Here is a 19,284-nt window from a genome sequence, read left to right on the forward strand (position 1 = left end):
ATTAGATTAATGCAATCCATAATGCGTTATTTTTTTTAATCGCATTTTAATCGCAAACCTTTTTGTCCCTTCTACTCACCCGTAGTCGACTCTTCTGTAATGATCCAGAAGAGGGCGGTAATGCACCGGAAAAAACTGGATGCCAACCGCCAATAAACCTCAAGAAGAAGAAGACTCCTCTGTAGCGCCACGTTTGCTGTTTCCTAAAGTAAACTTCCACCACCACCAACTACAAAGAGACGCCAAACTGAACAACTACCCGTGGATAGAAACAGAAAACGTGTGTTTGCCGAGAAGTGGCTGCATGATGTTACGCGGCGACGCACACCGTACGTTCGCGCTCCCGCGTATCCTACCCCGTAAGCTCTGCGTTGGTGCAACGCGGAACCATAAATCAGCAAACGTCCCTCACTGCGTGCAGCAGTTACCTGCAAGACGCTCCTCTGATTATGGCTCAAAGTTTATGAAAACCCCAAATACAAAATGAATTTGAGAATATTTTATGAAATCAATAAACAATTCCATCATCAAAATTATAACAAATAAAGGTTTAACATATCTTGCTTTGAATGTAATAAGACTAGGTAATATATTAGTTTCACCTTTTAAGTTGAATTATTGAAATAAATTAACTTTTACACCATATTCTAGTTGAATTATTGAAATAAATTAACTTTTACACCATATTCTAGTTGAATTATTGAAATAAATTAACTTTTACACCATATTCTAGTTGAATTATTGAAATAAATTAACTTTTACACCATATTCTAGTTGAATTATTGAAATAAATTAACTGTTACACCATATTCTAGTTGAATTATTGAAATAAATTAACTTTGTAAAGGACCATATTGAGCCATTCATCTTTATAAGTGAATAAATATCGTTTTGCCTATAACTTATTCCTGCATCCCTCTTTTATCGATCCGGCGAGACGGGTCACTGCGTTTTTGGAGGCCCAAGTCACATATCCAGGGGCTCCTCTGAGCACCAGACCAAAATAATTATGTGCAGCCCTGTCTATATGGCACTTTGTTTAATTTGAAAAACTGTATTTGAAGTAGACAGTGTTTTAAGTTGGTCTACATGGCACTTTTTTGAAAGAAAATACAAAAGGTCAAAAAGGAAATTCTTTCTTTGTGTTCATTTGATTCCCAATTAAGACACAATGGTAAGAAATGATTTACATTATGGGCTTAAAACTGCCTTGAAATGCGAAATAACAGAATGTTAAACATGCAATTCAAAATGCGATTAATCGCGATTAACTTTTGAAATTCTGCGATTAATCGCGATTAAAAAAAATAATCGTTTGACAGCCCTACTTCTTAGCATGTTATTTATGCTCTAGTTATCTGAATAACTCTTAATATGTTCTGTTAACATACCCCAAAAATGCGACTTATACTCCAATGCGACTTATATTTGTTTTTTCCTTCTTTATTATGCATTTTCTGGCAGGTGCGACTTGTATTCTGGAGCGATTTATGTGTGAAATTATTAACACATTATTACCAGTTTATCATTTCACATGTTATTCTCACTAAACTGCAATTGACGAGGAGTCTGACGTAAGTGACGTAGAAGAGGAAGTGCCGCATCTTCCACCTGAAAAAAGTGATACCGGGGATGAAGATTTCTTTGGATTTTAGTTAGTTTGAGTGACACGGATGGTTTGGTAAACTTCTCAGCATGTTATTGATGCTATAGTTATCTGAATAACTCTTAATATGTTATGTTAACATACCAGGCACGTTCTCAGTTGTGTCATGAAACGTAAGCAAACCGTACAATTATTCATCCTATACTTCCCCTTCATGACGAAGCGGTTTCCACGTGTGTGCACGTGTGAATCTGGGCTGTATTGGATCTCCCTGCATGCTGGATTGTTAAGTGTGTATGCAAACGTCCCACTCGCAGTGATAAGCTGTGAATGTGACTGCAGGAAAGGGTCTCGTCGCCCATCTGGTTGCAACACCGGACTTCTAATCCACCGTGTTTACCCAACAACACAAGCCTGCAGGCAACGGCGGCGCCGCAGCTCTTTCTGTTCCTCCTCCTTCTCCTCGGCCGCTCCGAGTCTTCGGCATTAATACTTGACTGCCTTATTTCATCGACAAACTTCTACTCCTTTTTTTAGGTTTTTTGTTTGCCCAGCAACACTTAATGTGTTAAATAAAAGCTTGGCTTCGTGCTGCAGGCCTGACTATCACATCGTTAGGTGGGCGTAAATACAGGCCTCCAATTTAGCCCTCTGGGTTTCTAAGCAGCAATCATGTGGTTTCTTTCTGCGGCGGGAGTTTCTCCTCATCTCCGTGGCGAAGGACCGACTCACCTTGGATACGGCGAGTCCGGGTCCGTGGCCTCTAACATCGCGTTTCGTCTAGACTCCACTTAACGCTGGAAGTTGACTTAAGAAAGCGTATTTATATTCACGGCTGAGGCCTGGAGGACTGATGGAAGTGGAAGATGCCAGTGTTCTTCGGGTTTGATTCCCTCTAACAATTTGACAACATTAGTTGATGTTAGTTTTCTTTTCTTTTTTTTTTTTTTGTCCCCCCTCCCATCTCCGTTTCTGGACAGGAGGTCAGATTTCTGTTGCAGATGTTTTCCCTTCACCAGAGGCGGCAAAATAATTAATAACTCTCTCCTTTCCCACTCAGTCATTTATAAATCATTCATCACACGGCCCCTGCAGCATATTGTCCCTTGTTTATCTTCCTCCGTTTGCTGTTCCATTCTTCTTTCTGTTGAAAGGAAGGGTGTGTTGTACTTTTTCAACAAAACAGATAATTTTTTATCAGCGCTTTAGCTCTGTTTTCCTGATTCTTCTCGAGGTTTTGTTTATGCCCTTACTCTCAAGCGGAGGGGGTACGAGTGCAGGAGGAGGTGCGTTGTCGTGAACTAGGGCTGGGTGATATATCGAGATTTTAATATATATAGATATATTTTCAAATGTGATATGGTACGAGACAATATCGTTTACAGGACTGTCTCAGAAAATTAGAATATTGTGATTGTGAGTCCTTTTATTTTCTGTAATGCAAAAATGTCATACATTCTGGATTCATTAAATCAACTGAAATATTGCAAGCTTTTTATTATTTTAATATTGCTGATCATGGCTTACAGCTTAAGAAAACTCAAATATCCTATCTCAAAAAAATTGAATATTCTGGGAATCTTAATCTTAAACTGTAAGCCATGATCAGCAATATTAAAATAATAAAAGGCTTGCAATATTTTAGTTGATTTGTAATGAATCCAGAATGTATGACATTTTTGTTTTTTTTAATTGCATTACAGAAAATAAAGAACTTTATCACAATATTCTAATTTTCTGAGACAGTCCTGTATATCGATATAGCTTTTTCTTTTTTTTTATGATTTTGATATAGCTTATTTTGTGACAAATTGACTTGAATGTTTTATTTGAGATTTGCACAAATGTTTTGTTATTTGCACAACTGTCAACCTCAGTGGAAAAGTCTGCCTGTTACTGTCTACATTGTATTAATTGCACAGTGTATTTTAATTTAATTGTTATGCAGGAAAGGGATATTTGTTTTATTTTATTCAAGAAGCATTCTATTCTATATATGCAGGCAGTTTATTTTTATTTCATTTGTTTTATACATTTTGATATTGTGCAGACCTCTGTTAATAAAGGAACCTGTGTGACATTTGGCACGAGGCTTTGTATTAAAACTGACTGTTTTTTTAAGGGTTTGCCTCAGAAAAAAATGAAGCTAACAGAGATGCTAACAGAGATGCTAACAGAGATGCTAACAGAGATGCTATGCTATAATGCTTTGGGGGAAACCCCAATTATGTCACAGAAAAAATATCGATATATATCGAGTATCGCCATTCAGCTAGAAAATATTGAGATATGACTTTTGGTCCATATCACCCAGCCCTGTCGTGAACTGTCCCTACGAGCACGCACCTGCATTCTGTATTATTTATGTGAAGATTCCAGCGCTGATTACTCCTAATGTCTGCAGCCTTCATCCTCTGCAGATGGCAAGTAGCAGACGTTTCCCTTAGATGAGATTTGAAAATAATTGGATAAGCACAAAGCACACACATACACAAGCAAACGCGCGGATGCCTGCACACATAAATAGATACATACACTCATATTTAATCACACACACACAAAGGGCTTATAAATAAGAGACGGCTGTAATTTGAATAGAAAAGGAAAGAAAAAAGAAACGGGAGCAAGAAAGTTGTCAGTCAGGACCAATGAGTCGTTCTCTTTTACCCGTCTGTCCCCGGCTCTAATGGCGCCCCCCATGCTGCGCAGCCTCCCTCGCATCATCAAAGCGGTGCCGGCGTTGCACCAGCGGGAATCTGAGTGTGTTTTCATTCTGGTGTGTGTTTGTGCACGGGCGTTTTACGGACACCCCCCGGAGGGAGCTCCCGCTGCGAGTGCCACGGTAATCCCGCTCGTTTTTTTGTTGTGTTTTCTACTGTTAGAGACCGAGTGCAGGGCCCGTGAGGATAAAGGCCTTCAAGGTTCTTTTCACGCTCGCGCTCATGAACATATGAAACTTCATGCACGTTTCCTTTCACGGAAAGCTGAATAATCTGCTGTACATGTGTGTCATTTCTAGGGGTGTAACAATATATCGTGCCACGAAATTTTTCGATACAAAAACGTCACGATACGTGTCGTGGAGGTGACAAACTGTATCGCGATATTGGATTATTAATATGAATCTATTGTGTTGACTAGTAACGCGCATCCGACCACGACTCGACCCGCGGACCAAAATCTTCCCCCGCTTAGAAGAAACTAGTACCGTTTTGTTCCCGATCACGGGACTCTTGCAGGGTTTTGAGTTCTGAACTTTAACTCATGTAAGGCTGGTGTAGAGTTAAGCCTTACCTTATTAAATTAAACCTTTTTGGGGTGGTGAGTAGGATAAACACGGGGGAAACTTCTGCTGAGTTCCAGTGTACTTTAATGTCCCTCAACAGTGTAGGATTTTAGAACATCAACACAGCACTTAGTGCCGTACTGTGGGGTATCACTCCGCCCAATCTAAAACAGACTAATCACTACAGATAAACTGACTAGTGTCATTATAGTCCCTGATTTACATCAGAATAGAAAGAATATATTTATAAAATAATGAACCCTGAATTACCAAAATAACCTTCTTAACAAAAATAAATCTCCTCTTACACTTATAAGGTGAGCATGAATCAATCTGTTTTATGATATAAAATTGTATGTATTCATTTACTTTTATTTATTTATTCGATTTTAGTTGTTAAATTTCTGGAAAAGAAAAAATCCAATCATACATGAGGAGAAACTATTCAGTTTGTGGCAAAATATTTGTATTTGTATGAAACTGAAGATCATAATGCAAACCTGACATTTACTTTTAGTTCAGTTTGTGGAAAATGGTTGGCCTGGCTTTCTCTTTAAAACTTAAACAGTTATAAAGCATTACAAACTGTAACAATAAGGCAAACGTACAGTATTGTTTTGTATTTTGTGACTTTCAAATAAAAGACAATTTTTTCCAGTCATATGTTCCTCATTCAAGGTTGTTAAAAAAATACTGCTATAATATCGTATCGTTATCGTGACCTCAATTTCGTGTATCGTACCGTATCGTGAGATCAGTGTATCGTTACACCCATAGTCATTTCTCAGGTGATTAACGTAAAAGCGACACCCAGCACTCTGATTCCTGCAGCGGACACTTGTTGACGGAGTCGTGACCTACAGTATCTTTTGCTGTTGATAAATGTCATCCTGTCAAGACGATTTCAGCGAGAAGAGGGTGCTATCTTTCCGCAAAGCAGAGGTGTCTTCAGTATTCACATTCATTACTCAGGTAGAAGTATAGATACTAGAGTTTAAAAATACTCCTGTATCAACTCAAGTTTTTTATTCAAGTAAAAGTATAAAAGTACTGGTTTCAAAACTACTTAAAGTATAAAAGTAAAAGTAATGTAAGAGGGAAAAAAGCCATTAAGGACAAAAGACATTGAAAATGAATGCATCTTAGTATAATGTAAATATATTAAAGAAGCATATATGTGTACTATTGAGCATTAACATGTGTTTCAGAGAGCAGCAGATATGATGACTAGTTGCCTATAAGTATTGTAATGGTGCAAAAAGTCAAACTTCAGAGGCATGTTATCATTTATCCTAACCTTTATTGGAATGTACATCCAAGTTTAGTTGCAGGAATCTGAGGGAACGGATGTAAGAACAAAACTGGACAAGAACATCTGAAACAACCACAACCAAATTCACTCTATCCGGATGGAGCAATTTAACTGGATAGTTTTTATTTAAAGGCCGAAATGAAATAGAGTAACAAGGCTGTTTTTAAAATGTAAGGAGTAAAAAGTACAGATAATTGTGTGAAAATGTAAGGAGTAAAAGTAAAAAGTTGTCTGAAAAATAATTACTCCAGTGAAGTATAGATAACCAAAATTTCTACTTAAGTAAGGTAAGTATTTGTACTTCGTTACTTGACACCTCTGCCGCAAAGTTCAATTCACTTAAAGACCTTTTTTTGAGTGTGTGTGTGATTGTAAGTTATGACCTTGAAGAGGACATAGTTTAACCTCAGCTTTTTGTCCGTTTGCACCATTAAAAGATGTAATAATTGGTGTGATTCAGCTCCCTTTTACACGCCAAACTAAAAAACTAAATTAAAACTACTCATTATAGTGCGTCTATTGTGTTTTAGCAATGTGATTTACTTCTGCTAATGATCTGATAAGTGGACCGGGAAGAGAGAACGGCTTCATCTAAATACGATCAAATGAAGTCAATTAATGCTGTAAAGAGTCACTGGCTTCAGAAATCACTGTGGCTATTTTTGGTTTGTTATTAAAACCAATCTGACGTCGTCCAATCCAAAGGTCCTACATCTCCGCTGTCGCCGGCAGTCGATGGTCTAGGTATTTTCCAATCTTTTACAATAATATTGATGTTAGTTAGCATTTAAATAAACCTCAAACAATGTTTAAGTACAGTCTTATTTGTTGCTTTTATAGTAGTTTACATTTCAGCAACAATAAAAGAGTGATTCATCTTGGTACTTTATCAAAATCATCCCCCCTGTAAAACTGCCATCCCCCCTTTCCATCCCTTATGTCATTTCATCAATGAATGTGGTTTTACTGCTATTTCAACATTTAGAGTCATTACCAGAAAAATAACACCAGAAAAATAACTTATTTGACAATTTTCACCTGTTTCAAGTACATTTTCACTTGAAATAAGTAGAAAAATCTGCCAGTGGGACAAAATGTATATCTTCTTATTATTACAAGCAAAATCTTGTGCCGACATATTTAGCACTATCTGTCATAGTGGCTCTTATACAGAGGGGTTTCTGTAGAAATTAAAGGTCTTAAAGTAGTTATATACCTCACATTCTCAAAACGCCTGAGCATACACTGCAAAAACTCAAAATCTTATTACACTTAAAACCAGAGTCATTACCAGAAAAATAACTTATTTGACAATTTTCACCTGTTTCAAGTAAATTTTCACTTGAAATAAGTAGAAAAATCTGCCAGTGGGACAAGATTTATCTTCTTATTACAAGCAAAAAAATAATGTTCCACTGGCAGATTTTTATACTTATTTCAAGTGAAAATCTACTTGAAACAGGTGAAAATTGTTGTTTTTTTCCAGCGATGAGTCTTGTTTTAAGTGTAATAAGATTTTTTTTACTAAAATGAGACATTTTAACTAGAAATAAGACAAATATTCTTGTTAAGATTGTGAGTTTTTGCAGTGATCCATGTTACTTATCCTGTGAAGGACAGAGTCATATTGATAAGTTCAGAAAAGTGTTTTTTATTGTTGTGTTTTGATGTATTTGATGTAAGCCCAGTGGATATTTAAAGCTTACAGAAGGCTGCATTTAACTGCTGCTATGTCATTCCTGCAGTATTTCTGCAGCTGTTTTTGTCACTGCTATTATTTGTAATATATTATATTATTTGTAATCAGCACAAATTATCGGTAACACTTTACAATAAGGGTCCCTTAATTACCGGTAGGTAATGCATTACTAAGATGCATTAATTAACAGTTTAATAATAGTTAAATAACCATTATTATGTATTACTTAACATTAATTAACATCTTAGTTAATGCATTAATAAACAGTTAATTAATGTCTACTAATGCCCATCCAGGTAACATGTACACCATTAGTTCATGATTAGTAGATGTATTAGGTAGCTGTTACTTAATGCTTATTCATTACAAATAAACACCATTAGTAAATGATTACTAGGGGCATTATTAACGTTTTACTTATATATTAACTAATGTAATAATTAATACTAAGTAATGCATACATAAGGATAAATAATTACATAATGTAACGTTTATTAATGCTTACTAATGTATTAATTCACCCTGAGCAGTACACATTAATTAACTGTTTATTAATGCATTAACTAATATGTTAATTAATGTTAAGTAATACATAATAATGGTTATTTAACTATTATTAAACTGTTAATTAATGCTTAATAATGCATTAACTAACGTTAATTAAGGGACCCTTATTGTAAAGTGTTACCAAATTATCTGTCCCCATATGATAAAATCCACCTGATTTATTTTTTTACAACTCGAGTACTGACTATAGTACGTTTCGCTGCAGCAGACATCCTCATGTCCACTCCCTCGCACCATCCACACGTGATAAAGAGGTTTAATCGGGAACACGTTAATTAGATTCCAAGTTCATACATGAATACATTGGACACATCTGTACACAGAGCCCAGGACATCAAATTACATACCTTTATTGTAAAATGTCAGTCCCGTCCTCTATCGCGGTGTCAGATCCGGTCTGCCGGGCCGTTGTCAGTGGCGTCACGTCACATTTCCCGCCTCTGTTTGCTTTGTTGATTGGCGAGCGAGAACATGTAACTCTGTTTTCCAAGGCCGGCCGTCTCTTATCTGTTCTGAGATTAATTTAAAGTGACTTCAATAACAGGAGGGTACATTCAGCACGTGGTGTATATGAAGAAGTCTTGTACGGAATGACTTTGAATTAATGAGCTTTTTGATTGGAAATGTTGCCGATAAGCACGCAGGTTAATGTCGCAGACGTGCAAACTTGCTGAATCTTTGATATGACTAACTCTGCAACAACAAGAATGCAGCTTTTTATTTGTTTCATTTATAAAACTATATCTCCTGTAGATAAGTCAATAATTTGTTTTTCCACAATTCTTTCTCTCTTTCAACTTCAAAACTTTGATTTCAGAAAAGTCATGAATAGTAAATGTTACTGATTTAAATTGGACTGAATTTGGAGATGAAACCTGAATTTTAAATATTAAAGAAACGCACAACTATCGACTTGAAATTGCATTATTTACCATTATAGTAATCAGATTACACCGCATATCATCATAACTGAAATGGAGCTGATGCTTAATCAATCACGACGATATGCAAATATTATTCATATATTTATTCAAACAAGGCCGTTATAAACACAAAACTGTAATTAAATACAGACACATGCAGATGCACCAAAACATTAAATCAAATGCAAAATACAAATAGTTTACCAAACTGTACATTAACCAGAGGAAGAACTGCTGATCACCAGATTCTGTCACCTTGGACTAAAAACATTTAGCAAAGCATTTTATCACTAAACAATGCTGCTGTTTTTTTTTTCCTAGTTGCTGTTTTTAAATTGTTTTATTCTCTTTTTACCTATGTCTTGACTTTTTATCTTTTTATCTCTTATCTTGATTTTATTTCTGCTTCCTTTTTAATTATCAAACTGTAGCACTTTGAGATTTGCAGTAATGTAAAGCGCATTATAAATAAAATGTATTAGACCGAGACGAGACCGAGACAAGACAAAAAAGTGTTCTTGAGAACTACAAGTCTAGTCAGGATGTCGTCATAAACATCAGAGTTCTGCACAGACACCATCCGTACAGGGAGGCTTCTTCCATGTTCACAAACATTAAAGTTGGTCAACAATTTAAGGTCCATCTATGAAAAATAAGAGCTTGCAGTAACAGAAATACTATGGGATGCAGAGCATAACTTTTCTGAATTAATTAGTGCAAAAACAATCTGAGCTGAATTTTAGTTTCCTGAGTTCCACTTGATGTTTATTCAGATGTTTTTCAGAGCAGTCTGGGAGATCGAGGCTCGTCACTTGGTTACACTGCAAAAACTCAAAATCTTACCACGAATATTTGATTTATTTCTAGTTAAAATGTCTCATTTTTAGTCAAAAAATCTCATTACACTTAAAACAAGAGTCATTACCAGAAAAATAACTTATTTGACAATTTTCACCTGTTTCAAGTAAATTTTTACTTGAAATAAGTAGAAAAATCTGCGAGTAGAATAAGATTTAAAAAAGATTTAAAAAAATCTTGTTCCACTGGCAGATTTTTCTACTAATTTTAAGTGAAAATCTACTTGAAACAGGTGAAAATTTTAGTTTTTTCCAGTGATGAGTCTTGTTTTAAGTGTAATGAGATTTTTTTGACTAAAAATGACACATTTTAACTAGAGATAAGACAAATATTCTTGTTAAGATTTTGAGTTTTTGCAGTGTGTTTTGGTTGTTCTTCCATCTATGGAGCCACACTGCAAAAACTCAAACTCTAAACAAGAATATTTGTATTATTTCTAGGTAAAATGTCTAATTTTTAGTCAAAAAAATCTCATTACACTTAAAACAAGACTCATAACTGGAAAAAACAACAATTTTCACCTGTTTCAAGTAGATTTTCACTTGAAATAAGTAGAAAAATTTGCCAGTGGAACAAGATTTTTTTGCTTGTAATGAGAAGATAAATCTTGTCCCACTGGCAGATTTTTCTACCTATTTCAAGTGAAAATCTACTTGAAACAGGTAAAAATTGTTGCTTTTTCCAGTGACGAGTCTTGTTTTAAGTGTAATGAGATTTTTTGACTAAAAATGAGACATTTTAACTAGAAATAAGACAAATATTCCTGGTAAGATTTTGAGTTTTTGCAGTGTATTTCAGAGTTCCAGTAGTTTACTCTGCCCTCAGCTGTGTGTGTGTACATATGTGTGTGTGAGTGTGTATATATGTGTGTATGAGTGTGTACATGTGTGTATACCAGCGTTCAAGCACGTGTGACCTTCGAGAGGAGAATAAGTAGGGTGCTGGCTTTGACTGCGGCACATCGATCGCGGACCCCTGCATTCTCTGCTCAACAGTCACTCTTTGTGTACACACACACACACACACACACACACACACACACACACACGCACACACACACGCTTGCACACACACACACACGCCTCATTGGCCAAATAGACTAACATATGAGTGACGGGGCCAATTTCTCCCCTTTTTTCCCCCCCGCTTGTTAATTTACGGCCATTGATCTACAGTGAGCTGAATTTATATACACTCATCATGCTCCCCGGCTCTCTCACGTCCACACCCTCGCACGCCCGGGCCTTTTGTGTGCTGGTGCAACGCCTCTGCGGCGACACGCACTCTCCTGCTGCCTCAGCACAAGTGCCGGGAAGAAAGTACAAGAACACGCTGAAGGACTCAGGAGGAGTGTGAAGTCGAACTAATGGCTTTCTCGTGTATGAGCTGGCGTCAATTACATTTCCACGGTGTCATTATTAAGAGGAATGTATGCGCATTACCATCGAGGACACACGTGAACCTTATCAAACTTCCTTTTCCAGAGAGATTAAGGTAAAGCGTGAAGCAGCACCTTTGGAGTTCGTGGGTATTTAGTAAAAAATCCAGCCACGAAGGCCTTCGTCTTGAGTCGTCTTTTTAAATAAGGAAGAGTTTCCGCCCTTCAGCTGCACCGGTTTGGTTTAAAGCAGCACTATGTAACTTTTCCACCTTGATATCATATTTCCAGAGTCATTGTGATGGAACATCAACTTCCAACAGGTTTAATGAACCTCTGTCATGGTCTGAGGGGTCTGTATCGCCTTCACTGGCACTATGTAACTTTGAGGAGCATGGTAGGAACCCTTCCACTAGGGTTGGGCGGTATGGACAAAAAAATGTATCACGATTTCTGGCATTTATCCCGATAACGATAAAAATGACGATAAAAAAAATACCAATTCAACTCCACCTTTGTAACTATAAATCTATCTCGCTCTCAGATCCGCCATGTTTGTTACACAAAAACGTATCAACGGGAATTTATCCTTTTTTCTTTCTTTCTGGCTCATTTCTTTCTTTCTTTCTTTCTTTCTGGCTCATTTCTTTCTTTCTTTCTTTCTTTCTGGCTCATTTCTTTCTTTCTTTCTTTCTTTCTTTCTGGCTCATTTCTTTCTTTCTTTCTTTCTTTCTTTCTGGCTCATTTCTTTCTTTCTTTCTTTCTTTCTTTCTTTCTTTCTTTCTTTCTTTCTTTCTTTCTTTCTTTCTTTCTTTCTTTCTTTCTTTCTTTCTTTCTTTCTTTCTTTCTTTCTTTCTTTCTTTCTTTCTTTCTTTCTTTCTTTCTTTCTTTCTTCCATAAATCAGCTTTACACAAAAACTTCATCAACGGGAATTTATCATTTTTACCGTGAGATACAAATTCTTATCGTGAGGAATTATTTTGACGGTTTATTGTGAATGGTAAAATATCGGCCATTCCTTGTAGGAACCCTTCCACACTAAAAACTACACATGTTTACGGGTTTGACTGCTTTACGGCATACGTCACTTCCCCCTCCTTCCTGATTCGTAGTCGATACAAAGCTGGGCGGGGCGTGGAGCGAGAGCTCAGCAGAAGCTGGTATCATGGCCGAAGCAGCGGAAAAAACGAAGAAAATAAAAGTTTTATCGGAGGAGGCGAAAAAAAGAAAGCGGGAGAGTAACAATCTAAATGCCCGGACAAGAATAAACATTGGCCCGGCGTTCACTCGCTGGCGTGAGCTTAAAGACGAGGAGGGATGTACAATACAATTGAATAGAATTACAGCACTAGAGGAAACAATGCAATGCAAAGAAAATGTATATAACATTTCTAGTATTTTTCCTGAGAACTGTAAAATTGTGCAGGGCTGATCTGAAAAACATTCAGTTATTCACAGGTTACAAAGTATTTTTTTATTTTGTCAGTAAGTATGTTGGACTACTGATTTATGACCAAGTCCCTCTAAAAAACGTGACAGGAAAAAAGGTGCAGTAGAACAAAAGTAAGAGTTTATAATTTGGGGCGCATTATCTGGCTGAAACAGCACAGGGGGGCGGGGGTGACTTCACTAATAAAACCAAGTTGAACTTAGTGATTTTCAACATCGTCATATTATATTGTTTAGCCAAGGGGTCGGCAACCCGCGGCTCTAGAGCCGCATGCAGCTCTTTAGCGCCGCCCTAGTGGCTCCTGGAGCTTTTTCAAAAATGTTTGACTTTTTTTTTCCTTTTTTTCTTCTTTATTTTCTTTTTTTCCCTCTTTTTTTCTTTTTTCTTTTCTCTTTTTTCCTTTTTTCTTTTTCTTTTTTTCTCTTTTTTTCCTCTTTTCTTTTTTCTTTTCTCTTTTTTTCTCTTTTTTTCCTTTTTTCTTTTCTTTTTTTTCTCTCTTTTTTTTCCTTTTTTTCTTTTTTTCTCTTCTTTTTTTCCTTTTTTTCTCTTTTTTTCTTCCTTTTTCCTTTCCTTTTTAATCTTGACATTTCCACTTTTTTCTCAACATTTCCACTTTTTTCTCAAAATTTAGACTTTTTTCTTGACATTTCCACTTTTTTCTCAACATTTCGACTTCTGGACATTTCACCTTTCGCCATTTGCCTTCATTCTAAGGCTTATACAAAACTTTTCATTTTTTGCGGCTCCAGACATATTTGTTTTTTGTGTTTTTGGTCCAATGTGGCTTTTTCAACATTTTGGGTTGCTGACCCCTGGTTTAGGCAAAAATAAATACATTACCTCTTCACTATCCATCCTGCAAACGACCGCTGAAAACAGAAAAGTAGTTTTGAAAGTCCGTCCCGTCTTATTTCATTCACTATCAAAACAAATGCAGCGACAGGGACAGGAGTTTTCCGGCAGTACGCGCTGGTGCTCATGGGAAATGTAGTGTTCTTTCTGGTAAAGCACTACCGCTTTGGTCCAAAGGAGCCGCCAAACTCAACAAAAGCTGAAAGTTACATTGTGCTGCTTGAATTGAGTTTGTTAACGGTGCTGTTTGCGTGTTTCTGTCCCAGCTGCTTCTCCGTGCTCGGCGGACAGCCAGGTGCTGGGCGAGAGCGAGCGGAGCCGGGAGCAGATCCTGCAGACGCTCAGCGACCTGTCCCGGGGCTTCCAGGACATCGCCGACCGCTGTCTGCTGGCGCTGCATCTGGAGATCAGGTATGAGCGTCAAAACAGCGTCTAATACACACAATTCAGATTTTCTAGCTCTCTATAGAGGGTATGCATCGACGTCACTTCCACACTGGACCATGAGTGGCAAAACATCAGCAAAAACAGCTGCAACTAGTCGGGGAAACTGTGGAAAAGACGGGATAACAGCTGATTATCGGCTTAAATTAAAGGCAGTTGGACTTGACAGTGACCCGTACAGTTACCAAGAACCAGTGGTCCATGGACATTAATATTTGGTACAGTTACCAAGAACCAGTGGTCCATGGACATTAATATTTGGTACAGTTACCAAGAACCAGTGGTCCATGGACATTAATATTTGGTACAGTTACCAAGAACCAGTGGTCCATGGACATTAATATTTGGTACAGTTACCAAGAACCAGTGGTCCATGGACATTAATATTTGGTACAGTTACCAAGAACCAGTGGTCCATGGACATTAATATTTGGTACAGTTACCAAGAACCAGTGGTCCATGGACATTAATATTTGGTACAGTTACCAAGAACCAGTGGTCCATGGACATTAATATTTGGTACAGTTACCAAGAACCAGTGGTCCATGGACATTAATATTTGGTACAGTTACCAAGAACCAGTGGTCCATGGACATTAATATTTGGTACAGTTACCAAGAACCAGTGGTTCATGGACATTAATATTTGGCCACGAATCCAGTTTCCTGATATTTATATACTTAATTTCTACACCGGGGAAATACACGAAGCAAAGCTTGAAGGCTTACAAAAGTCTTGACTCTTGGTCCGACTTCAAGGCAGGATTTGTTGTAGAAATTAAAGTGATGAGGACACCGAACTTTATGATTTGACCGTTTAACGTTAGCTACCCAAAAATCCAACATTACCTGATACAAAATGGGAACCGCAAATCCACGTTTCGGTGTCTGGAATCCAGTTGTTTCTGTGAATTGCAGCGATCCATTTGTCTCTTAAGCTTATTTTTCGGCAGTCTGTAAAACGATAACTCAGATTTCTTGCTAAATCTATGAGTACAGTCGATGGCACAACAGCTCTTTCCCATTTTAGATGTTTTCCAGTTTCTCAAACTGAAAGTTTACGCTGACACTCAGTGGGCGTAACCCGCTGTGAAGTCGCATCTGTTATGTCATGCTCATTCCCTCTATTTAGACACATTTCCTTTAATCCTTTCAAAATGAAAATGATGAACATACACTGCAAAAACTCAAAATCTTAATAAGAATATTTGTCTCATTTCTAGTTAAAATATCAAATTTTTAGTCAAAAAATCTCATTACACTTAAAACAAGACTCATCACTGGAAAAAACAACAATTTTCACCTGTTTCAAGTAGATTTTCACTTGAAATAAGTAGAAAAATCTGCCAGTGGAACAAGATTTTTTTGCTTGTAATGAGAAGATAAATCTTGTTCCACTGGCAGATTTTTCTACTTATTTCAAGTGAAAATTTACTTGAAACAGGAGAAAATTGTCAAATAACAAGTTATTTTTCTGGTAATGAGTCTTGTTTTAAGTGTAATGAGATTTTTTGACTAAAAATGAAACATTTTAACTAAAATAAGACAAATATTCCTGGTAATATTTTGAGTTTTTACAGTGTAGGTAAGCGGGTCGAGGACGTTTTTGGAAGACAAAATAGTTTGTAGAGAAGTTGTATTTCCCTGCCAGCTTTTATTGTCAGATATACAACTTTTATGTTTTACCAGCAGCCTGGATCTGTTTTTATTAATGTCACAGAGAAATAATAAGCCTTAAATCATCAAAAACCCTCGTCCTTTTCGAGTCACAGCCGTCACATCAAATGATGCAACGCCGCCAATATTTGTTGCATTCGACGTCCGTTCCATCATAATAATATTACACTTGAATAAAATATATAAAAACACACTTTACAGCTTTGACGAGGAACAAGATATGGTGCCCCCTCAAAAAAAACCCTCGATTTACAAGTTCAGAGATCTGGAGTTAATTTACCACACCATATACTTTTTCAATCAAACGACCACTAATATTCCTTCATCATCCCTCTCCACTTTTTTTTTTCCATCACTCCCTGCAGACCATTGTGTAGCTTATGCAATATTGTTGATGATTTGAGTAGAAAACCCTCCCCGGGGCTAATGTCGAGCTATATACTACACTCCATTGACTATCCCCATCTAGCGAATTTCCCCTGATAGTTGTACCAACTAAATGAAGCTATGAGGAAAAGAGGAGGAGGATGTGGAGGAATAGATGGAAGAGAGATGAGCGAGGTTAAAGTGGTGGTGGGGGTGAAAGGAAGATCTACGGCAGCTAAGTGGGAGAAGCGATTGAACAGAGACAAAAGGACATGAGATGGAGGTATTGAATATGTGAAGCAGTTGGTGGCTTTGCCTTAAAGGAAGAAACATTCAACCGCGTCATTTTATATTCTCACGCTCAGCTTACCGTGATTATATGATGGCAAAAGTATTGACTTTTTAAGTCTAAATAGGCGTTAGCCTCATGGACGACTTAAGACAAAGGTCAAAGCAATGTCATAAATACCTTTAATTTGTCGTATAGTATTGATTATTCTATATGAGCTGGAAGCTGTTGGGTGTCTTCAAGTACAATTAGGTTTGCTAGGTTTAATAACTCTTAAGTAGGAGCTTAATGACTGCTGGGCAGCTTTTACAGGTCTGTTAATCTGCACTGAGAAGTTATTTTCTGTATTTGGCACCTCAGAGTTCATCATGTTGTCATCAGTAAACATAGATGACCCATTGCCACTAAAATCCATACATACCCACACCGCCATGCTGCTTTTTGTTTGATGATGATGATAATGATCAAACAAATTTTGATTTTGAGGCGTTCTGAGCCTTGTCTGTGCTTTAGCGCCAATCCCAATGTTCCCCCTACTCACTACCACTTCACCCTCAAAATGAAGCCACAAACCATAGGGCTTTGTAATCTTCCCTAGGAATTGGGACACCACTTGCTACATCACTGCGTGGTTTACGTTCGGGTACGTAAGCGGTCCTGGGCATTTCATGGATTTTTGTGACATCAGGTTGAAAACAATATTTTGAGTTAGTTTCTGCATAAAAATGAGTTTTGATTACATTTCTAGCGAGAAATATATATTTTACTTTCATAATATTCACGGCGTCATATATACGGCGTAGGTTACGCAGCGACACGCACCATGCGCACCGCGTACCCTCCGCCGTAGGCTCTGCGTTGGTGTAACGCGGAACCATAAATCAGCCTTTATTCTGGCGAAATCTGAAAAAACAACGCGACAACGAGCAAGCGAGTGATTATGTACATTCACTGAGTGAATATTATCAAAGTAAAATATATATTTTTCACTAGAAATGTAATCAAAACGCATTTTTATGCAGAAACTAACTCAAAATATTGATTTTATTCACTAAAAATTAGAAATGTCCGCCATGTTTTTTTGTTTGATTCAGTCTGCAAATGATGACGTAAAGCATTCTGGGAAATTTTCTTAGGCCCTCGTCGGCGAGTCAGTATCTGAAATCCTTCACTGTGAAGGGCTAGATTGATACACACTAGCCCTCGTTATGTCCACTAGCCCTACATGCAAAGAGGAATTGGGACACCACTACCCTCACGGGAACGAGCAAAATGTAGGGGTAGTGCTGAAAAGTAGGACTAGTGGGGGATTGGGACTTGCCCTAAATCTGCCCATTATCCTGGTACAGGTTCAACGTTCTCTCCAGGTACTGCTCAAGCTTTTTATGATGGATGGATGGATGACTTTATTCATCCCAAGGGGAAATTTTGTTGTCATAGCAAAACTGAGGTAGAAAGGAAAGGACACTTGTACACTTGAAAAAACACAAGATAAATTAAAGCTGCAAGCAGGGATGAACGGTCCTCCACCCTTGTGCACGTTCAGGCTGCAGTGGAAGCTTGTATGACTTGATGTAGATTCTTCAGGCCTGGACATTTAGCGGATGAAACCACCCACGAGTCTTTATCAAACCATTCAAAAGTTATGGCAGAAAGTAGGAACTATCAAATATGGACCAATCAGATGAAGGGGGGGCGCGCTTTTTGGCGTCTATCGTCGCCACGGTAACACTTGACTGGATAAGTGATGCGCATCGTCGCAGGATCAAGACGCACATTTTGATGTATAACACACCTGGGTGCACGTTACGGTTCAGGCCGCATTAACGGCCGAAGACATGGCATAAATTGCGCCAAAATTACACGATTAATTCAAATTGGCCGACTTCGTGTTGGGTTTCGGCCATGTCGCCAAGAGACTTTTCTTTAAGTTGCGACATGATACAGGTGTGTAGCGATTTTCGTGCATGTACGTCAAACCGTATTGTGGGACTTGAGGCACAAAGTTTTCTAGGGGGCGCTGTTGAGCCATTTTGCCACGCCCATTAATGCAAACTATTATATATCAAATTTTTCGCCAGGCCTGGCTTGCGTGAAAAATTTGGTGACTTTTGGGGCACGTTTAGGGGGAAAAAAGGCCCTCCTTTCATCAGAACAAAAACGAGGGAAAAAAAAAATCCTACAGATACAATCGGGCCTTCATACTCTAAGTGCTCGGGCCCTAATAAATAGATAAGGTGCTGTGGCAAGAGTCAGGGTTCAAGGTGACGGGCAGATTCAGTCCAGGTGTGATGATCGTGGCTCCGACAGGACGATGAGTTAAATAGTTTAATTGCAGAAGATTGGAGATATTTCCTGTATCGTTCCTTAGAGCAGCGAGGATGGGATGGATGAAGATGCCGTATGTGTATCATGCTGCTCTTTAACGTCATGAAAGGTTCACAAGCTTCTACTTCCTGGAGACTCTTCTGGACTCCAGCAGGGAAAAGGTGAAACGGTCTTTCTGTGTGAAAGAAAACATCTATAACTACTAACCTTTCATGGATGCAGACGTCTTCTTATGTTGCGAGGTTAACA

General features: G+C 37.8%; 1 protein-coding gene across 1 annotated transcript in view; it reads left to right on the plus strand.

Moving 5' to 3' along the window:
* Positions 1-19,284, plus strand: part of exoc4 (exocyst complex component 4) — a 280,178-nt gene that overhangs the window by 222,742 nt on the left and 38,152 nt on the right. Inside the window, exon 17 of the mRNA XM_061715202.1 lies at positions 14,199-14,343. Coding sequence (XP_061571186.1) covers positions 14,199-14,343 — 145 coding nt within the window. The remainder of the gene's footprint in view (positions 1-14,198; positions 14,344-19,284) is intronic.

Source organism: Cololabis saira, chromosome 23 (assembly GCF_033807715.1).
Source record: "Cololabis saira isolate AMF1-May2022 chromosome 23, fColSai1.1, whole genome shotgun sequence".
NCBI lineage: Eukaryota > Metazoa > Chordata > Actinopteri > Beloniformes > Belonidae > Cololabis > Cololabis saira.